The sequence below is a fragment of the Micropterus dolomieu genome, linkage group LG14, assembly GCF_021292245.1.
Source record: "Micropterus dolomieu isolate WLL.071019.BEF.003 ecotype Adirondacks linkage group LG14, ASM2129224v1, whole genome shotgun sequence".
NCBI classification, from domain to species: domain Eukaryota; kingdom Metazoa; phylum Chordata; class Actinopteri; order Centrarchiformes; family Centrarchidae; genus Micropterus; species Micropterus dolomieu.
Genome location: NC_060163.1, coordinates 2,929,962 through 2,944,535, shown reverse-complemented (window position 1 = coordinate 2,944,535; position 14,574 = coordinate 2,929,962). Strand labels below are relative to the sequence as shown.

Sequence of the window (14,574 nt, the reverse complement as noted above, 5' to 3'; positions counted from 1 at the left end):
AAAGGAGCAAAGCAGGTTTTACAGTTGTTTCTAAGGTTCCTGAGTTTGAAGATAAACATTATCAGTTGAGGGTAGGGGGTGATGGATTTTATCTCTCACAATTAGAATTTTCTCATTAAAGAAGCTCATGAAATCGTTCCTACTGAGAACTGAAAAGTTGTTCTTATTTTCCTGTATTAATGACGAAATGATCTTTATCTTTAATTCATGGCTCCTCATTATCCATTTTTATTTTGAAATATACATTATAGTAAGAAGAGCACTTCAAAGTAAAAGACACAGACAATTCTTGTGACATAAAATAAATCCTTTTATATATAGTGCAGTCTATTACACCTCTGAAAACAAATGAACACTTCCCTCAGTCCTTTGTTAACGATACAACGGATGCCAGATTTTTCAGAGGAGTAAATTCAATAATACTGTATGGTTTCATTTGCAAAATATAACCACTTGTGAAGGCCAACATATAGGCCATTAATCTTAAAACACATAATAACTGCTAACCAGCTGCACTCAGATTCCACTGACTCATTTCACAGTGCTTTTCAAAAATAATACTGGCATTTGTTTTTGTTCCTCTCTTCTTTTCCAGAACACAAAATATAGTAATAACACACATAAGCAACGCAGTGTGGGGCACAACAGAACAGCATAAAGGCAAAACATAAGAATTAATTATGTAATAAAGTGAATATGGCTGGAAGAACTGTTGCACGCTTGTCACGTAGGTAAGGCTTCACGATGAGGATTTATGCGGTTGGGTTTGGGTCAGAAGAGGAAATGTCCCCTTCATCTCATTTGAACTGATGCTGAGGAGTGGATGGTCAGTGCTGGAAGACAGGAGGAGAGGTAATCACTGTTACAGACATAATAGTTCAAAAATCCTTTCTGATGGAGATCATTCTCTGTCTCAAGTTATATGTCATGCTATGTGTGAATTAATGTTTGTTGATTGTGCAATATAGGAGGATTCATCAGTCTGCAGTTCTTGGCAGACATGGGAGTCAGACTATGTGTGTAGTGACCTCCCTGACTGAGGCTTTAGTCCACTCTAATCAGCAGTAGGAGAGTATTTAAGGAGGGGCATTCAGTCATCAAGCCAGGAAACAACACCTTGATATTTATGTACGTCTTTGGTCTCAGAGCAGCTCATCCTCTATGACGTCATCAACGCTTCCTGAGATTGAGGCAGCTTCTGGAGGTACAAAGAGAAAGGATTCCAGTTAACGGTCATTCAACAATCATTATACCAACTACCGGACTTTCTTTTTTATCCGCCACATTGCAGAAGGTCATCGATAAGAGAGTGACGTTGTGAGCGAGGGGCATTCAGTTTATTTTCCCACAAACATCCATCCTTTCCTCATGTAATTACATAATCAAGTAGGTAACAGTGTAACAACATACGATCATGTGACTAGTTCATGTCCAATCAGTAACACCCTTTCCCCTTGGTAAGGGAACTTTGAGGTTTGAATGTTGATGCCCAGAGAGATGTTGTCTGAATTCATGAATTAACAGTCTGTATTCCAGATTTCAATGTACTTCTCTGCAATCTGAAGAATTAACCTACTTTGTATGAAGTAGAAGATTTTCATTCTTTTGTGTCTCAGTGTTTGATTCCTACAAATACAGATATTCATCCCACAGAGGTTGTGCTGATGCAGCTCCTCACTACACTGTACTCTGTGCTTGTGGTCTGACAGGAGTAAAAGCTCTCTGTGTCTCTGTCTTCTCAACACTTCATTCTGTGTCTCTTGCATTAAGTACCTCCTGCTAAGAGGGCGCTGGTCCCCAATCATTTTATCACTGGTCAACTCAACTCAAGGCAATATGAAGTGGAGGAGGGAAAAGGAAGTTGTGAGTTTGCAAGCTGCGGCATTGGGATCGAGCCTCCAGAAGTGCCTCCGCAAAGTGATTCGTTTCACCTTCAGAATTTGATCCCTTCAGTCTGATGACATTTGGAAAGTCTGAAGAACTGCATGATTAAATCATTTTATCCACATTCAAGTTAGCAGAGGGCTAAACTGGATGATAGTTTGACTGACGGGAGTCTCTAGTGTGCTTGCTCTACGGGCTGCCATCATGGCGGGGAAGGTGGGGTTAGAGGAAATGCTAATGCTCTTGCTGCTGTGGGGCCTCACAGTGTGGAAGCTACGTGGGAAGATCCTGGTCATTTTGTACCCAGTTTCTCAAACTCATTTGGCTTCATGTGCGACGGAGCAGCTGTCATAGGAACGAACGGGCCCCGCCTCCAACATGGTTGGCGCAGAGGGCTCAGAATTAGAGCAGCTGGTGGTGTGGGTTAGTGTGGGCGATGACTGCACATGAATCATTTCAACTGGGCTTGAGGGGAAAAAGCTGTGAGTGAATGTAGCAGAGGGACTGTGTTTCACACAGACATTACGGAGCTCCACGGATCTCATGATATGTACAAAACATGTAGATAATGCTGATGTCCACGCTTGGATGACCAATCGTCACTTTTTCAACCCCACCCCGAATATGAAGATCCACGTGAAGAGAAAGATTTGCATTGATTAAGTTACTTCTAGACCAGTTTCCCTTTGCTGTACTCACCTGACAAGCTGATGCAGGAGAGACTGAGCTCTGATGAGGCTCCTATTACATCATCCTGTAGGAAGAGAAGAAGATGCAAGAGCAAAGCAAAGCATGTTGCAGTGAAAATATGGAGCGTGCATCAGTGAAAAACAGTGACTGGTTGAACAACTCTCTTTTGTGACATGCCCTGACAACTTGTATGGCTTTCCATTATTTTTGGAACAGACATCCATGACGACAATCAGCTTGTATCATCCATGTTTTATATGACAGATATAATTAAATAGATTTCCAATGATTCTTATGCAGCAGTTTGAACAGATTAGAGCTGCAACTAACAACTTTTTTAATAACTTAATCTATAAAATGTCAGAAAATAGTAGAAAATGTCAATTGAAAGTTCTTAGAGCCTAATGTGATATCTTCAAATTTCTTGTTTTGTCCAACCAACAATCCAAAACCCAAACATTTGAAATGATATAAATAAGCAAAAACGCAGCAAACGTTCACATTAGTGAGTGTTTGGTGTTTTAGTTGGACTTAAAGGATTAAAGACATAGTGAGTATTAGTCGGTTGCTGTGTTTGAGGGAGCTAGAGATTGAAGAAAGACAGGGAGTGGTGTTGGCGAGAACAAAGCAAAGAATCGGAGAAAGAAAACGTTTTCTGAATGTTTCCGGCGATGAAAGCATAAATAAACTCGGTTACACCTCTGCACAGCCCTGCGGTAAGGTGACACAGATTTTGTGTGAATGCTGCTCTCTGTGTCTGTTAGTGTTAGTGTGTGTAGCTCATCCCCACCCTCAGTCAAACTGACACACAGGCCTGCAGCTCTTTATACATCAATAGTCAAAAGGCTACATTCACACTGCAGGCCTAAATGCTCAACTATGATTTATTGCCCAGATTCGATTTTAAGTGACAGTTTTCTTATGCTTTAAATGTGGCCCAATTCAGACTGAAGTGTGAACTGTCCACGGCCTGCAAGTGACCCGCATGCGCAGAAGAATAATACGACATCACATGCAGCACGCAGTGGTTAGCTCATAGCTGCTAACCCTCCAGATTTTCATAGGAGACTCATTTCATTGACGTCTCCTGGTTTCCTCCTGGAGTCACATTTCTCCAAACGCATATGCCCCACAACACTCTCTCTCTCTGACTGTCTACTGTTTTCACACAGACAGGTAGCATGCACATGACTTGCTCCCCACTGGGTCAAGAGTGATGACTGAGAAGGATTCTTTTTGTGAGAGTCTAAACATTGTTTTTATTTATTTTTTTATTTTTAGGAAAATCCTTCTCATTATGCTTTTATTAATTATCAAAAATGATGGCGACTCTTATAATCCTGGGTTTCAACAGAAATAATAAGTGTCCCTTTAGTGTAGAATAAAACCCATTTTAACTTTGACAAGAATGAAAAACTGGTTTAAACAGGGGCATAAAATACTGGTCTTAGATAAAACTTCTGTTAACAGGTCGTAGTAAAACCGTTTTAATCACCAGTGTTAACAAGCCAATAAAAATGTCTGTGAGTGTGGCCAGTGACTCACCAGCATCCTCTGCAGACAGCCAAGATTGTCACCCTCAGTCCTCCCGTTCACCACCTCCTGGAAGCTGACAGCATGGCCCAGCTGTATCAGCTCCTCACCAATATCTACAGTCTAGGACGGACAACTGTTTTACAAGACGTGTACAAGGAAACGACAGACAGGATAACAAACACAGCAAACAGATAAATAAAAACTAAAACACCAGCTGACCTTGCCCTCAGTGTTGTCGTAGAGCTTGACACTGGGCCAGGAGGAGATCTCAGAGTGAGAGTAGCTGCAGAGTTTGGCCTGCAGGGGTCTCCACAACGCACAGTGAGTCAGCTGCTCAAACTCATCCAGGGCTGCCTCAGTCCACTCCTCTCCTGAGGGATGGGAGGAAAACGATATAGAGAATATAAAAACAAATCAATTTAGATTCCACAGAGAAGCACAACATATTTTGACTTTCACCTTATTATTGTTATATGCCTGTGTGATAAAGTCAATGAGACAAGAGATTTACCTTTTGGTCTCACTCCTGCTAAGTTGCACTCAATTGCTTGGAATGGCAAGCTGAGGAAGTCACTCCTGAAATGTTAATACCACATTAGTAGTTGTCTACAAGTCTGAGCCTCAGAGCGGTCTTCTACAATCACTTCAGTGCCAAGTGCACGCCACAAGACTGTGTGTGCTCAAACAACACCACTGATCTGAGATGGCATGAACTGATTTCTAGGTTATTACACAGTTTAATTAAGACTGGATCAAATGATAGCGATATTCAACGAAAACACAAGAAATCACTGTATCAAACAAAAGACCAGGTGTAGAAATGGCACAGATGGGATTAACAAGCAAGATTGTTGAGGAAACTTAACATCGACCTTTAATCTACAGACAACTAAATGTGGTTACTCTATCGTTGTGTTGTCTGAAGATTAAAAAAAATACAAATATACCAACTGCGTCGGCTTTTAGTTTCCAATAATGCTTATTGAATGAATCCTATTGCAGTGTTTCCACTAGGATGGAGTTGTAGCAGCGGAGGTGAAGTAAAATTTTTGTCTGAAGATAAAACCCCAACACAACAGGTCTCAGCAGTATTGCTCTTGTGTCCATGAGCATGCGATGCACATCAGAATAGTTTAAAACTTCAGTGTTTTCCCAGTTTAATGTGAGCTTTAGCTGTTTTGGTGTCCTCCCAAGAAAATCTTACGTTTTCCAAGGACAAATATGTAATTTCACATCACACTGTGCCATTATTTTCACCATATGTCTGTACAATGAGTTGGAAAATCTAGAGCAGATAATAAATAACCAACAGCAAAAGATCAGTCTACTGGGGAGGAACTACAACCTTTTAGATTTGGGGAAAGTTATTTGGTTGGTTATGATGCTCTCCACTGTGATTTAACATTTATTGCACAGCATGTTTTGGACATCACCCCCTAAAACCCTGTTAATATGACCTCAGAATCGTTACAGATACGGTCTCATGTTTGCCTTTGTGTGTGTGCAACATAAGAAACCTCCTCCCTTGCATTTTATTTGCACATTAAAATTCTCCTCATCAGCTTAAAAGGACTAGTTTGCATCACTAATTTGCTTTACTAACCTCAGCTCCTCCAGTCACCACCGTCCTTTCTTTTCCCAACAACCACTTTTTCATCTGAAAAATAATTGCACCACCAGTACATACTACCCCAGTTTACTCTCAGATTGTACCTGATGTTCTCAACATTGGACAAGTAGGCAGTAATAAAATACAGCTTCCAGTTACTTTCTATGAGCTAATGTTCAGTTACATAGCAGCCAAAAGACGCAGCCTGCTGTAGAGGCTTTCCTGCTCAGCTCAGTCTGAAGGGGACGGAAAGATGTTAGCTAACTTAGCGCTAACAGGCTTCACTTTTCCAGCAGGTGGGAAACAACAGACTTTTCTTGGTCTTGAGAAGCCGACACGCTGTAACAGACACCGTACATTTACTGCCAGAATATTTTCCTCCGCTCGCGTTCACCGTCACTTTCAAACACTCGCTACGCACCTCCTGATTCCTTACAGGAGTTACGCTGTTTTAACAGCATCTGTCACGTAGATGTTTTGTGTAGAACGAGGAGAGGAAGCGAGCCAAGCATTGAGTGTTACTACCATGCTCCCACAGTGTGCGAGGGAAAACATTTGTAGCGCATAGTTTAACAATCGTGGGAAATTCTAGTAGCGGCGGTCATGATACATACTTGGGAAACACTGTATTGTATTAATGATATAATAAAGGGACCATGTTCTCCGCACTAGAGCCTTCTTTTCTAAATTGTAATCATTACTGTGAGCTCACTGTGTGGACACAATCAGAGGCTAATCATACAGGGCTGGGTTTTGCATCCCACATCACCAAACTAAGATGAATATTAACTCGACTTTAAAAAAGTGCATCATTCTGTGGTTCAGAGCCAACCAAAGCCAATGATCAAATGAGGACCAGTGGGTGGCCAGCATCGCTGTTCTGTAAGAAATTTTATGGATCTTTCCTCTCTTACCTCATACGGCAGAGGCTGTCTCTGGGAAGCTCCCCGTTGTCCCCAAAGTCAACATAGTAAAGGTCCACCAGTCCAGAGCCCAGGACTCCCAGCACCCTTGCCCTGTTCCATGTGCCGTGGTCTCGGTATGGAGCAGCCACAATGTCCCCCACCACAATGGTCTCCACCCTCTGCTGCTAGAGAACAGAAAATCAGGGGAGTTACATACCGACTTATTTCTTACATTTGGGGTCCGAGAGGGAAAATATGTGTTTATTTTGACAGCATAGAGGTGGGGTTTTCAAACTCTGGTTCATAGATAGTTTCCCTATAGATTCACAGGTTTTCAACACAGGGCAGATTTTATATTAATAGATTCCTCTAGGATTAGATGAACCATGTTGATAGGACAAACTGAGCCTTAGTACCAAAATATTTGTTTATATTTTGGCAGTTAATCATTAAAAGCCTCCTGAAATAGCCATTAGCAGTGTCTGTTTGCAATGTACGCATGGATGTACAGAAAACTCTCAATGGATTACTTTAAAAGAAAACTTTAAAATAAAGTTGAAACTCTGGCAAATTCAGATTTTTAAGTTATAAAGCCTTTTCAAACTTTTCTCTTTTCAGTTGTTCAGTATCAACCAAAAAACTACTCTACAACACACAAACAACAGGAAGAGTTGTCCTTACAGCGGAGTTGCCACTGTTGTAGAAGCGGTTCATCTCCTCGGTCAGTTTGTCCAGCTGCAGGGAGCGAACACCCAGGATCTGGATCCAGAAGTGGTTTGGATTCTCATAAGCAGAAACATAAACCTCTAGATGTTCATCAGGCTGGAAGCTCAGGTCTGGGCTGGGAACTGGACAGAGGTATAATAAAGAGTCTTAAAATCCAACTGTTAACATGTATATTACATTCTGACCATGTATGCTGTTATGTTGCTAAACAGCTGCCACATTTTCTTTCTAACTAATACAGATAAAAATCACACACACACACAGTGGTAAACAGTACCAGCATTTATGTTTTTTCATACTCATCCAGCCTGTAATGACTAAAATCTTTTTCCTATAGAGAAAATAAAATAGAGAAACTCACTTTCAAACTTGGACATTTCAGATAGAGAATCCGTGGAGACGCTCTCCTCCTCTGTGTTGTCTGCGTTTGTGACTTTCAGATCATTGTCATTAATATCTTCTGGTTCTCTTGCGGTTCCATTGGCATGGATGAGGCCATTTTTCTCTGTCTGGAAGTAGGGACTGTTGTTGTTCAAGCCCACTGGAGCTTCATTCTCTGTGCTGTCTTGCCTCTGATTCACAGCGACATGGCCGCGTTTCTGCCGCAGGGCAGATGACTGAGAGATCTTTGTCCTCACCGTCATGTCCTCTCTAACCTTTTCTAGAATCAGCTCCTGGCCACAGATCACAAAAGTACGAGTTACATTTATTGTCAACAACATGCCTAAATAAGAGGACTGACCTTACATGGGTAATCCAAATGAGTGAATCCTACTCACCTTAGCCTGTTTCACTTCCTGTCTGGTCCCTGTGATTGTCACATTGCCCTTTCTCCCGGGACTATGCGTCTTATCTTTTGAACAATCCACTTTGGCCCCTGTGTTCCTGGTGATTAGTTTCAAACTCTCTCCACCACGGCCTGCAACATAGCAAATGAATGTATCCTACCAACAACTATCCAACGGCAGATATCTCTTATTCCTCTGTTGTCCAAAAACTATTGAAAACATTATCATGAGCCACACTGCAAGAAGTCGTGCTTGTGGCAACTTCATGAGTTTGTTAAGTACTATATTCACTCTTTTTTTGAAGAATATTTATAAATGTACCTTTTCATTTAACAGGTATAATGAAGTAGAGCAACAAGTGAAAAAACATCAGTCTACAGCTTTAGCTCAACATCAGTGTTGAAAAAAAAAGGTCAGGGGTAAATGAATAAAGTCTGTCAAACAATCGGATATTCCTCAAAATATTTGGAAGCTACCTATTATACGTCCAAAGGCTGTCTGAGGAACCTCTAAAACCTCAGTCACAGGTTCACAGTCAGTAATCAGGTTCTCCATGACACAGCGGGCCAGCAAGACCTGCTCCTTAGAGCCCTGCAGCAGGAAACACACAGCCGCCTGACATCCAGGTTCCCCCGACAAAACCCTCACATGAGCTCCAGACTTCTGGGTCACCTGAGAGAGAAGGAGACAGCAGGAGAGCAGATAGTTTAGGCAGCCTGAAATGATGTCACACACTCTGAACCACCAACTGGATTTGGGCAACACACACTTTAAGACCAGCTTCATACAGCACTCAATGCCATCTCATTCATTCAGTCATTTAGAATTTTTAACGTACAATTTTGGACTAAATAAGCCCTTCTGAAATATGTATCAGCAAAATCAATATATTACAGATCCCGCAGACTGTTTGATAGGCTGGTTTCTCTCTCTTTTGCCAGCTGTCTTTCCTGCACCTGGCAGCTTGGTTTTAGCCTGGATTATCAGCGCCGTGTGACCGCTAAGCATGATTGCGCTCGTTGCCAGATAACAAAAAGATATCCTGGGTATGCTGAACTTGCTTTGCAGTGTAGGCCATATTACAGAAACGTCTTAACGGGCAGATCCTGTCCTAACTGCTTGGTAACTTTTGCTTTTCCACCAGGTAGTGTTTGCTAACTCGTTTAATCCACATGGCTGCTCTTGAATTGCTTTTACAAAGTCAATAAAATGTCAACAGATGGAACTTATTAATTGATTCCACCGATGTGTTTGTTGACAAGAAAGGCTGTAGGTGATGTAGATAATGTCTCATTATGTAACATAATGTAAAGGCTTGATGTAACAAAAGGATCCAAATACAAGTCTTTGATAGGAGATTGTTAAATTCAAGAAAGACATGAAGACGTTAGCCCCCAGCCTTTGTTGTTGTTGTTGTTATTTTTTTACCTTCATTGTTAACTTTCCCGAGAAGACTGGTTTCTGCCAGGGTCAGTGAGGGAGCACAGGAGGAGCCACCAGCGGGTTTCCTCCACTCTTTGGACACAACAGTTGCCTTTCTCTTCGTATCACTTGTAAATGGACTAATTTTCTTTTTGACAGCATCAACGCTCCGCTGGATGGCAGGTATGCGGCCCACTCTATCTGTAATCTCCCGAGATAAGTGTTACGTGATTTTGGATTTATTGACTGAGGTTACCAACACCTCTAATTATCTGATTTGAAGTTCAATGATAATTGTTGTTTCTGTTCCATTATTCAGTTTGTTTCGGGTTTTTGTTTTCGCAAAACAGCGATTAAAAGACGTTTAACTCGTGAGATGAGAAAAGTGCTAGGTAACAACATAAAAGTTGATAACCGATATTGGAGTATTTAGGATTTAAGATAGGAACTTTCTGAAATACGGCCCCTGGTCTGCATCTTGTGTACAGTATATATTGTGTATTTTTATTACATACTCTTTTATTGTGTATTTTTACTATGTACTGTGTATTTCATCATGTACTGAGTACTCATTATGCATGTTTATTACGTACTCTCTTTTTAATCTGTGCTTTTTCTTCACGTAGCTCGTGTGGTCACCTCGTTTTCCGTGATTTCTTTCTCGTATGTTAATGTTTTTTAAAAACATTTCATAATAATGAGTTGAGTTTTAATAATGTCTTCAATTATTTATTTCATAATCATTATCTGGTATGGAACTACTCACCATGTCCAAGAACGTGGCTTGGTATCTGGATATGTTCCTATAAACCTCTACAGGAAGGGTCATCTTGGATGACTCAGTGTCGGGCCCCTGACCTGTCAACAGTCACAGATAAAGACATAGGAGGATAAACACAAACTCTTGTTTTTTTGGTCAATAGTTTCCCATGGTTACACATATATTCAAATTTAGCTCATGTAAATACGGTTGTTCACAAGAACTCTTCAAAGCAGATACTCACTGAAGTTAGTGCTGCTTATATGACGATAGACAATGTAGCCCACTGTGGCCCCGACAGAGAGCCCTGCAGCCAGAGCCACCATTTTGCCCGAGGTCAGGGTGCTCTTGTGACCCTCCTTCACTGCGTCCATGACACGCCGTGCACCCAGCAGGATGCTGCACCTAAACACAAACATGACACCTTCAACTGACGCTGTTAGGCCTGTTCCTAAGTGTCCTGCAGGCTACTCCACATATTCTTTCCATGTTCCATGTTTACCACCTCCTGTCTATGAAATGGTATTTCTTTTGCAAAACGTGTCAATGATCTTCACTGCAATAAGAATATATGTAGCTGGTGTGATGATGAGTGTTTTGTGGGCTTGCTGGGCCACTGTACAGTCATGCAGCACAAAACGTAAAGCACAAGCCAGCCCAAATTCAAAATAGGAGATCAGCTGTTCTCAAATGTTACGGACCTCATAAGCAGATTTCTCTCTGTTGAAGCCCATTGACGAGATTCTGTCCCATTGACATACCTGAGAAGATGCTCATTTTATTTAGGTCTACACTATTGATTTGTGTATCTTGGTAACAACACAAGGTAGATGATACAGCTATGATGAAAGTTCATTCTTGACCTATTGATATAGTTAAGAAAAAAAGATCCACATTCTCACTTTTTGGAGCTTTCAACCATGAGTGGACCCTGACTTTTTAACTAGATGACGAAGCCTTGAATACTTAGTGAACAGCTGCTGAGAAAACAGTTTCAACCAACAGTCAATTTAGTAGCTGATCTGGCACATTTAATCATATCAGATGATCTCCATCAGAAGATGGGGCCCAGCTGGGATGGAAATAGCACTGGAGAATAAAACAATAGTGATAATTATCACAACATAATTTTCTTCAATAACACCTTAACATATGTTCAACAGACATTTATAGTAATAATTATAGATATCAAATTACTATTGATCTTATCACCCAGCCCTAGATGGAGGTGTACATATTAAAATGTTCATTTCTGAGCACTTTTAGGACTTAAAAACCATGTTGCTGGAGGTCATAGTTCATTCTTGATTTTGGAAAGAGCAGAGCAGCAGTTGAGAAACCATCTTAAAGAAACATATCCCCCCTGCTGATGAAGATCATCGGACATGACTGACTGGTGGGCCTTGGTGGTGATTGTTTTCTCAACTGCATGGTAGTTGATGCAAGTGAAACTCACTGTTACAGTAGTAACTCTATAACTGAGATCATTTCCACATAAGTAAATTTATAGTGCACTGCTTGCTGGAGACCCCTGCTGGACCCCACTTTGAGAACCACTGCAGGAGATTCTTACGATGTAGCCTTTCACTACAGTACCTCAGACTACATCACTTGCCAAAATCATTAGCCCGCAAAAACATGCACAAGCAGCAGTCACATCCGCACAATTAAGTCCTCTAAATGATGAAACATTTAGTGTTTACTGTACACACACACAAAGCTCTGCACTTCTTATAAATGCACCAAGCGAAACTGCAGCGTCCCTGCTCCTGTCTGCAGGACATAATGCACTGATAGCTGCTGCTCACACTGAATACCATTTACTGTAGTTGGGCGACCTCCAGCCATTCCATTAATCACTGAACACTTACATCCAAATCCTTTCTGAGGCTTTTAACGTCACACACTGCTAAAACTACAAGTCACACACAGGAACAGAATGCACTGGAGGTAAGCCAACAGTGAAGAGTATCGGGACCACGCAGGACGAGGAGCACACAGCACCACCATGCAGATGCGTGTCTCACTGGGAGAGGAGGGCTCTGGGGCTGTAGTTGAGAAACACATGGGACTTGGACACTCCAACGTCCATCTCGGGAAGAATCGTGACAATAAGACACAAATCTTCTCCAATCCCGGCTCTGTGTTTTGTTTACATCCAAGTTCAAGACTACTGACAGACAGGCAGAAGGGGAAGAAAGTTTCAGCATTTCAAGTCACTACATGACAGCAACTGTTCAGTCACATTGCACTTCCATGTCATTTTGTGGAAAGCATTTCATCAGAAACCATCATAGACCAGCATAATACAGTTCTTCACTGTGGTAAGAACAGGCAAACCAGCACAAGGCCACTCTAGCAATACAGGGCTATCTTAAAACAAGGAAGGCATCTGATGAAAAGAAATTTGTAAAAACTGGATCCAGTTGTCATACTGCGTGTAGGCTGCAGTCCAGTTACGTTGCGTTTTAGAATCGTGCTTAAAATAGCAATCTAATATAGTTTCTTACTGGGAAAAAAGTAATAACTTCAGCCTTTTCTTAAATTGTTTATCATCTTGTCAGTTAATAGATCTGTCAGACAACAACTTTGTGTGAACAAAAATGTAACGTTAATAAATGTTCACGCTGCTTGGGAACTTTACAGCCACTAACGCCTTGTTTTTGGTATGAATGGCTAGCTGGGTAGTTGATGTACAGCATTTTAACTGAACCCGAAATGAAACCGAATGGACAACATTGCCTACTAATACGTAACGTTACAGTGTCTTTAACGTTAGTCATGTTAACGTAATACGAAGAAGGTATAACGTTATTTGAGAATAAGCAAAGCATCTTCAAATGTTGAGATTTTTAAATGGAGTTTGGCTCCACGTCTTTTGACAGCAATGAAACCTCATCTGACGTTACGCGACGAGCTAAACAACCTTGGTTTTTTCCTACGCTCTCTAAAGCATATTATTTTGGGCCAATTACAACCTAACGTTACTTACATAAAGCCGCGAGCCAGTATATATGGTATGAACCCCCTATAGCCACAAAAAATTTATTTCTCACGAGCTGTCAAAACGACCGCAAACACATTTTCTCCTCTGAGCTAGCCAAGCTAACATTAGCTGGCTGCTGCTCACATGCAAACATTTACAAAAGGTAACGTTAACCAAACGTCCTTAGTCTGCGAACATACCCTGACAATACAACCTCTGTGTGTTTTTGAGTTCTAACGTTATTAGAAATGACCAGTAAATGCATATTATAATGAGTGACACTTACAGACAGACCCTGGCTCTCTTATGAACAACGTTACACCCCGTCTGCGATCGTTGCCCGGCTCGCCAGAGACAGCCCTAAACACGCCGGAAACGATATTTTAATTTAGGGTTAAAACAATGTGTGTAGCACTGATAACAATGTGAAACGGTAATGTGGCTACTGCCAATAAACAGACATACCGTAACATGTCACGTTAACATGAACCAGAAACGTGACAGGCATTTACTTTGAAAGGTCAACCGGAAGTGTTTTTTTTCATTCGTTACCATTACACTTGTGCTAGTCCCATCTATGGTGCTAATTTATGCCTGGTAAAGCAGTACTTTTCAGTGTATGGAATCATTACAATCATTTAATGAAAAACTTTTGTTCACCGCATTGTTCAGTGCTTGACTGGAGCTCCAGCGGTTTGAGCTGATACATGATCCAACGTTCAGTTCAGCTTGCCAACTAGTGAACTGAGAGCGGACATTTGGGAAGGATAAGCCAGAGCTGAGAATTTAGTTAAATAAAGATACAGTTTGTAAAGTAAAAAGTTCTACCTAATAATGTACAGCATGTCACAGGAGACAGATTTTGAAAAATAAAATTATTTTGATTTCTAATCCCTAATATGGTTTTGGATCCAAAAACAATCACTACTACTAGACTCCCCCGATGACATCATCAGGGTTATTTCTTCAAACTTTATTAAAGCTCCTCCAGAGCCACATATCATGTTTCCATAGGCTTAGCAGTACTTTTTATGACTAAATAGAATGTCATGTGTATAGATGGTGAAGTGGCTCTTTAAACATACATAATTGAAAGGGAAAAAATGATTTCCAGATCAAATGCTAATTTGAGCAAATTCTATTTACCAAACTGGAAGCTAAAAGTACTTTCTTTATCCTACAAAATACAGAATTTCAATTTTACCCAAATGACTGTATTTTGCCCTCTGTCTTGTTACTTACTGATTTTAATTAGTGTTCAACAATAT

At 40.9% G+C, this 14,574-nt stretch overlaps 1 protein-coding gene across 5 annotated transcripts; it reads right to left on the bottom strand.

Moving 5' to 3' along the window:
• Positions 1-292: 292 nt before the first annotated feature.
• On the bottom strand, positions 293-13,840 carry tdrkh (tudor and KH domain containing). Of its 5 annotated transcripts, none has more exons than XM_046068012.1 (15): positions 13,772-13,840; positions 13,593-13,666; positions 10,565-10,725; positions 10,327-10,418; positions 8,615-8,810; positions 8,130-8,269; positions 7,712-8,024; positions 7,306-7,472; positions 6,634-6,809; positions 4,622-4,686; positions 4,330-4,481; positions 4,120-4,230; positions 2,584-2,638; positions 1,117-1,198; positions 293-833 (listed from the first exon to the last, which is right to left on the bottom strand). In XM_046068012.1, the coding sequence occupies exons 3-14, from the start codon at positions 10,692-10,694 to the stop codon at positions 1,143-1,145; spliced, it is 1,653 nt and encodes a 550-aa protein (XP_045923968.1). In that variant the 5' UTR covers positions 10,695-10,725; positions 13,593-13,666; positions 13,772-13,840; the 3' UTR covers positions 293-833; positions 1,117-1,142. The 5 variants fall into 5 exon arrangements, with proteins under 5 accessions (XP_045923968.1, XP_045923965.1, XP_045923966.1 ...); XM_046068009.1 differs by lacking the exons at positions 13,593-13,666; positions 13,772-13,840 and adding exons at positions 11,022-11,081; positions 11,223-11,257; XM_046068010.1 differs by lacking the exons at positions 13,593-13,666; positions 13,772-13,840 and adding exons at positions 11,022-11,081; positions 11,223-11,257 and having other exon boundaries at positions 6,634-6,806.
• Between the last annotated feature and the right edge of the window lie 734 nt (positions 13,841-14,574).

Bases quoted from the DNA above. Each gene is read 5' to 3' on its own strand.
- tdrkh (XM_046068009.1), bottom strand. From the start codon at position 11,242: ATGGTTGAAAGCTCCAAAAA. The intron at 10,419-10,564 runs GTGAGTATCTGC...GACTGTTGACAG, and splicing joins TATAAGCAGCACTAACTTCA to GTCAGGGGCCCGACACTGAG. The intron at 2,639-4,119 runs GTGAGTCACTGG...CTCTTCCTACAG, and splicing joins GCTGTCTGCAGAGGATGCTG to GATGATGTAATAGGAGCCTC.